The sequence below is a fragment of the Castor canadensis genome, chromosome 4 (assembly GCF_047511655.1).
Source record: "Castor canadensis chromosome 4, mCasCan1.hap1v2, whole genome shotgun sequence".
NCBI lineage: Eukaryota > Metazoa > Chordata > Mammalia > Rodentia > Castoridae > Castor > Castor canadensis.
This window is the reverse complement of record NC_133389.1, coordinates 29,557,987-29,565,201: the sequence shown is the minus strand read 5'-3', so window position 1 is coordinate 29,565,201 and position 7,215 is coordinate 29,557,987. Positions and strand designations below refer to the sequence as shown.

General features: G+C 46.5%; 1 protein-coding gene across 3 annotated transcripts in view; it reads right to left on the bottom strand.

Annotated features, from left to right (window-relative positions):
* Positions 1-816: 816 nt before the first annotated feature.
* Loxhd1 (lipoxygenase homology PLAT domains 1) overlaps positions 817-7,215 on the bottom strand; it is a 151,965-nt gene continuing 145,566 nt past the window's right edge. For all 3 annotated transcript variants that reach the window (XM_074069530.1, XM_074069531.1, XM_074069532.1), the window contains 3 exons: positions 6,851-6,983; positions 5,606-5,764; positions 817-1,297 (listed from right to left, as the gene is read on the bottom strand). In XM_074069530.1, the coding sequence (XP_073925631.1) occupies positions 817-1,297; positions 5,606-5,764; positions 6,851-6,983 (773 nt within the window). The remainder of the gene's footprint in view (positions 1,298-5,605; positions 5,765-6,850; positions 6,984-7,215) is intronic.

Sequence of the window (7,215 nt, the reverse complement as noted above, 5' to 3'; positions counted from 1 at the left end):
TGTATGCACGGACAAGTGTGTGGTCTGTTGTTGCCTCTCTGTCAAGGTCATGTCCTCCTGGAAAAGAGACTGTCTTCATTTTGGAACGGATGCCCTCTCAGTCCTCAGTCCAAATGTTACCCATAGAGAGCTACAGGTAACCCTGGCTAAGCAGACCTCCCAGCCTCACACTGTCAGTGACCAGGTTGCTCTAGGTACCAATCCCCACTGTCCCATGTCAGTCCCAACCAGCAGTCATTGCCCATGAGTTCTCTGTAAAGTGATGGAAAGAATTGTCTACTTTTCACAGGCCCCCAAGCCCTCTGAACACTTTTTCCTGATGTTTTTCTCCACTTGCCACTGATTTTGTTGAGACTGAGGAAAAAAAAAAAAACAACACACATTTCTTAGCGAGCAGATGCTAAGATGAGTTCTTTGTGGGGTGTGGTTGGTAATAATTTAATTAGCCCAGCTTTTTTGGGAAAAAAGTGTTAATTAGTTTTTGCTTAAAATACAGCATCTTGATGGCCTCTCCTTCCCCACTTGTCTCTCCTGGGTAAAGCCCCAATTTCTCATCCACACTCTGCAGCAAGTCCCAGCCTGGCCACCACTGTTATTATAGGAAAAGGAAATGTAGAAAGGTATTTTTTTCAGTCATAGATTAAGACACGTGCTGATTATGACTTCTGCAGGTCCAAGAGACTGGGAGGGCGGGGAAGCAATCCACGCATAGTCACCTCTCAAGGACTGTGAGGTTCTCAGAGGCCTGCTGGCCCCAGTCCCCCTTCAGAAGCTGAACACCAAGGTGGAGGCAGGAAGGTGTAGCCAAGCCTCATTTCATACAGAAGGGAACAGGTCCCTCCAGGTGAGCCCATCCCCCCGAGACTTGTCCAGCCACCTGCCACAGGTGAAGATGGTAGCCACTCCGGTGCTGGTGTTGGTGACTTCCACCTTCTCTACCAGCCAGCCTGAGAAGTAACCACTGCTGTCCTGCTCGAGCCGCACCTTGCGAAGCTCGCCCAGCTCCAGCGTCTCCAGAAAGAAGCGGTTGGTACTGCCCCGTTCAAAGAGGTTGCGCATTTTCTGCTTCAGCTCCCGCTTGCCCGTGTCCCCATTGGAGCCAAAGATGGTCACAAAGACGTTGGCGTCCGTGCCGGCTCCTGGCTCATAGCCAGTTGTCACAATGACCTCGTACTTGACAGGCACCAGGCTCTGGAGCTTGCTGGCAAAGCTCTCTGTCGTCTTGGTAACCTCGAAAACCTTGAAATACTTCCTCTTTCTCTTGAGGGGGATGAGACAGTCACAGTTAAAGAAGTACCTGGACAGGGGTGGGAGAGCAGGCAGGGATCAGATCAGGGGACACCAGTAGAGGGTCACTCCCTCCCCTACAGCCTCAAGTCATTTGTAAATGATTCTTTCCCATGATTCCACCCAAGATATTGAGGTTGGGATTGTCTACATTCAAATGAGAGTAAGAGCTTTGTCTTAAAATGCACAGTGGAGTGACATCTCAGCCTCCAGTTGTCATTTGTTTCCTCTTTTCTTGTCCTATATACTCCATATCCAACTCATAAACAAACCTTGCTGTCTTTATTTAAAATACACCAAGAATCAACCTACTGGAAACACTACCCAGTAGCTCACTGTCTGCCCTGCTCTGGCCTAAATCACCACATTTTCTACTTGGAGAATAACAAAGACCTCTTGACTAATCTCGCTGCTTCTTGCTTCCTAGATTCAGAATGAGCAATTCCTATGGTTTCTTCCCATTCCAAATTGCTAATATTTTAACAGCTTTGTAATAAGTGTCCTGCACTGGCTAGTGACTAGGAACACAGCAATGGAAGGGTGTAGCCAAGGGTGAAAAAACAAACCCGATTTTAAATAAAAAAGTATTTTTTGTTGTTGTTTTTGGTTTTGTTTGTGTTGGGATTGAACCCAGGGCCTCAGGTATGCCAAGCACATGCTGTGCCACTGAGGTACTCCTCAGTCCCTACATGAAAATTCTTCACAGAAAAAAATCCTTGGTTCTCTGCATGCTTACCAAAGGTCAGGGCTTTGCATTCTTTCATCTCATCCTCCCATTTTAAAGAAGGAGGAACTAAGGCTTGAAGAAGAAAGACCCAAGAAGACCCAAGGCCTGCCTTGCTCTGAAGAGCAAAGCATTTAAAGACACTTCTCAGGAAATTCTTATTCTGAGATCTCTCTTTCCCACGTTTATCTCTTGATATGTTTGGATTGTTATTACATACCAGAATTTCTTTGTGGGGGATGTACTTGTATTCTTTGTTGTAAAATTCTTTAAAATGTCTTTCTTTATGCATATGCCCACCGATGTACATAATTCTATATAAACACACAAGTCATATGACTAGACATGCTTTTCCAAATGCACTCTTTCTTCCTTTCTGTTTGGCTCCATCTCCTTTCTCCTTTCTACTTCAGCACCCCACCTTTACCTCAGATAACCCATGCAACAGTTGAGGCACAGCCTGCCAACTTCCTCTCCATTCCACCCAATCCTGCACAGACTCTCATTCACATAGACATATGGGGACGTCAGTTTTCCCTTTACTCAGCAGCATCATATGCGACATGTTTTCCTGCATCTTACTTTTCTCACTCAACAATACTTCCTGGGAATTGCTCCAAGTCATCTGGTACATATTTAATTCTTTATTTTGAATGACTAAAAAATATTTCCTGATGTAGATATGAGGAAATGTTTTCTAATAGACATAATCTTAGAAAATCACCAAGATTGGTCTTGGTGGAGTCAAGGTTCCAGATGGAAATGGGGACAGGATAGTCCATAAGAATAAAAACAAACGCAGAAGGATGGGGAACAAAAAGAAATTATTTGTGTTTAAAATCAGGTAGAATGTGATCACCCTTCTGTGAACACTGTGAGGGTGAGCATCAGAAAATCCTGGAAATGCTAAAGGTGGCCATCTTTGGTAGTAGAGCCTTAGGGAAATTTTACTTTCTTTTATTTACTTTTCAGTCTTACTTGAAGTTTTATTTTGTTATGTGTTTAGATATACTTCAGGAATAAAACAATAAAGGAGTTTTTGGTTTAAAAGACAAAAAAGAACTTTTCTGCATGTCTTTCTACAAAAACCCCAAGGATATTAATGAGAAACAAGAACTAGTGAGAAGGATAAAACGCACACTGCAAAAACAGGGTCAGAACTGGAAAAGATTGGAAGACAGAAGTTTGAGGTTATTGTGTTTATAAGAGATTGAGATTAAAATTATTTGTAATTTACAGAAATTCAAATTTGGCTAACATGGTGGTTTGCAAGAAGTCTTGTATGCACACACAGGGCTAAGTAGTTTTTATGATATAGACTCTTAATTGTGTTCTAGAATGATGCCATACAAACATTCACAAGGGGTAAACACACCTGCAAAGTCCCCTTTTGGATGAATGTGATATTTGTGGGGGGGACATAGGTTCTTATTCCTCAGAAACCACAGGTTTGAGACCTACATAGGTAGGCAGGGGTGGGTTGGGACTTCTGAGAGCATCCAGGCTCGCACTCCTGCCTCCTGTCCCCTCCTGCTAGATTTAAGGGGGAATTCAGTTCTCTGCCCAAAGGAGAGAGAGGCACAGAGGTGATGTGCAATTGCTTGAGGTCACAGAGCTCTGGTAACAGCTCTGGTATTCATGAGCCAGACTCCCCCCCACCTTAATTTTGGGAAGAACCCTTGGTGCAGGTATCACTGGGAGAAGCTGCTTCTTTTCATTGCTTACAAAAATTCCACAACTTGGACCGTGTGTGGGAAACTCAGTGTCAGGCCTTTATCTCTCCTTTCTCCTGACCAGAAGGTACTAGGATTCCATAGGATTCCAAGATTTATTCTCTTTCTCTCTCTCTCTCTCAACATTGCGGGTTTAAAAGTACCAGAGAGGTGACAATTTTATTATTTTATTTATTCTAGGATTTGCAAAGACGCAGTGTCAGTAGTCACATTTGCCATGATTGGAAGGCAGACAAGGCACCTAAGGTACTTTGGCCTGGCTCTGACTTGCTGGAAAGTTCTTAACTCTTCTGGCTCTCAAATCCTCATCAGATTGGTTAGAGCAGCCACATCCAGAAACTCCTGCAGAATTTATTGTGCCAGCCTAAATTTCCTCTAAAAGAGCAGCAAATAATGTCCCAGTCCAAGAGTGAAGTGCCCCCCTCCAAAGTCATATGTTGAAGCCCTAACTCTCAATGTGACGGTACTTAGAGATGAGGCCCTTAAGAGATACTTAGGCTTACTTAGCAAGTATGAGGTCTTGATTTCAACTTCCTCTTGCTGAGAGAGAGAGAGAGAGAGAGAGAGAGAGAGAGGAGAGAGAATTAGGATTAGCTCAAGTCATGAAGGTGGGGCCCTAATGATGGGATTAGTGCCCTTAAATAGGAGGAAGAGGCACCCGAGCTCACTGTGCCATATGAGCCCAGAACAAGAAGGTGGCCATTTGCAGGCCAGGATGAGGGCCTTCACCAGAGCCTGATTATGCTGGCGCCCTGATCTTAGACCTGCATGTCTAGAACGGTAAGAAATGAGTGTCTATTATTTAAACCACCCACCTATGGGGTGTTATTATGGTAGCCAAGTTCAGAGTCAGAAGCCTCTCCTGCTCAGTTCCCAAAGAGAAGATTGCATAGGAAAGCCAAGTTCAGGAAGCCTGCAGGTCACAGGTTGAGCATGGACAGACATTGCTCTGAGAAGCTTGGCCACCTGAGGGCCAAAGCCCACAGAGATTTGCCTGATTCTGAGGTCTATGCCCACTGCTGCTTCTGTGCAGGCAGTGGCCACATTTCCAGGGGCAGGAGAGGTTTCAGTATGTAGAATGAGCTCCCAGGAAGGGACTTGTTGGGAAAGGGGCCAGCAGGGTCCCTAACTGAGAATCTCTGGCAAAAAGTGACAGGCTGCTCTTGTAGGCTACATACAGCTCTCATTTACTCTCCCCAAACAAGCCTTGGCTTCCCCTTTCCATGCTTTTCTGGCTTCTTCCTGGTATCTTCCTAATCCTCCAGAGCCTTGGGGCCCTTTCTGGCTTCCAGCATGGTTACCAAGTGATTTTAATTAGACAAATGGGTGGCTGTGCCTATGTTGCCCAGGTAACTAAGGCTCTTAAATCCTCCAGAAACACCCTAGTCTCCAGAATACCCTGACAGGAAAATGCAGAGCCCCTTCTCAGAGGTTCCCAGAGGCAGGTGTGCCATTAGTGCCCCCTTGGTCTCTGCTCCTTCTGCTGTCCATAGGAGACATTCTCACTGTGATCACCTAAGCAGCAAGTTCACATGTAGCATTTCTGTGTCATTCTAGAGAGAAGAAAAGGGAAGGCAAGAAAGGTTCTGTTGTCTGGCCCTGTGAATTTCTTGGTGTTCTTCCAAGAAAGTCTTCAAAGACTGGGTATATCCAAGGTCATCCAGTCTAGTCCCATGCCTCTGGCCATAGACACATGGTTCAGATAGCTCCAGAACAGGACAGTTGTCTCTTATAAATCCTGTCTGAATGGGGGGTGACCTTGGCCTTGAGAGGACACCTCCCAACATGCTGCCCTCTCTTGCCCATGGTCAGTCCCAGGCCCTGCCCCTCAGAGGGTTGGTGGTCGGGGCACTGTACATACACATTCCCATACTCCATCTCAGTTATGGTGATGGTCTTGACGTGCCAGACCAGCTCTCTCTTCGGGATGAACCGGTCCTCCCTGGCCAGGTGGCCCACACAGAGGGAGGCAATGTCTCCCAAATAGATGCTGTCAAATTCGAATGTGTCCGTGGTCCCCCTGCAGGAAATAAAAATGTAGCCCATGACCACTGGAGTAGGTCATCATTTATTGAGTGCCTACCACATTCCAGGGAAAGACTTGACGTGAATTCCACATTCCTGGAGGAATTCAGTCTAGTTTTGGAACAAGACGATCACAAGAAAGAAGCCCTGCCCTGCCAGCTGGAGATGGGCGGAGCATGAGGTCCTTGGTGTTGAGCTAAGAGTGGTGAGACTGAAAGAACAAGGGAGGAGGGGAAGGGGAGAGTCCCCTGAGACAGACTCGTCTTAGCGTGCGTGGAGGAATGCTGGCTTGGGTGAATTTAGGTTCAGTGAAGGAAATGGTAATGGAGAAGGTGGGAGCGTGGCAATCTATGGTGGTCTGTATGTATCAGTCTAAGATCTCAGACTTTGTCCTCACGTACAGGGGATTTGAACGAAAGGTTGCTATAAACTGAATGTTTGTGTCCCTCCCAAATTCATATGTTGAAACCTAAACCCCAGTGGGATGGCATGTGAGGTAGGGCCTTTAGGAAGTGATTAGGTGATGAGGGTGGAGCCCACATGAACGGAATAAGTGTGCCTTATAAAAGAGGCCCCAGCAAGCTAGCTCACTCCTTTCGCTGTGTGCAGATGCAGTGAGAGGATGGCTGTCTATGAACCAGGAAGTGGGCCCTCACCAGGTACTGAATCTGTTGGTACCTTGGCCCTAGGAGTCTAGTCTCTAAAACTGAGGGAAATGAATTTCTATTGTGTATAAGCCACTTCTCTGTGACATTCTGTTATGGCAGCCCGAATGAGCCAAGACAAAGGAAGAATGGAGTTAAAGGGGAGGTGGAGGCTAGACAAGCAGTTCTGGAGGGAGCAGAGATGAAGTGGGCAGCTGAGCAACTGAGATGCGCTGTGGTGAGCACCATGTCTACTTGGATGTGATATGATGTTTGCAGTAGAAAGCATAGGGCTTGCACACAGTAGGAACTCAGCAAGTACTTGTAGGTTAGGCCCATTTATAGGCCTGTGGCTCCTCTCAAAGGGGAGGAGCCTCTCTTACCACCCCACTCCATCTCCCCCCACCCATACTCCCTGTGATCCCTCTTCTTCCTACTTCCTAAAGGCCCGCTGTCTGGAAGAATTTTCCACAAGGAACTCTTTGGATCGGTTCTTCCGGCCCTCCAGGATAAGCCAGACGTTCTCCCTGGTTTCGCCTCCGTTGCCGGTTTCTATGACGATCTCATATGCTGCATGGGAGGAGGTGGGAGAAGGTCAGCAGGGGGAGGAAGCAGCTGCCCACCACTAGGAACACAAGGCCGCTCCCTCAGAGTCTTTCATCTGGTCTTAGGCCGCAGTCTGAAGGTCAGGTGGCAAGTCAGCATCACCACAATCCAGGTGCTATAAGTAGAACGGCCAGTTCTGGGGTTAGAGCGATCCTTTCCATTTTATTTATAGTTGCAACCTCTTTGCCCAAGAACA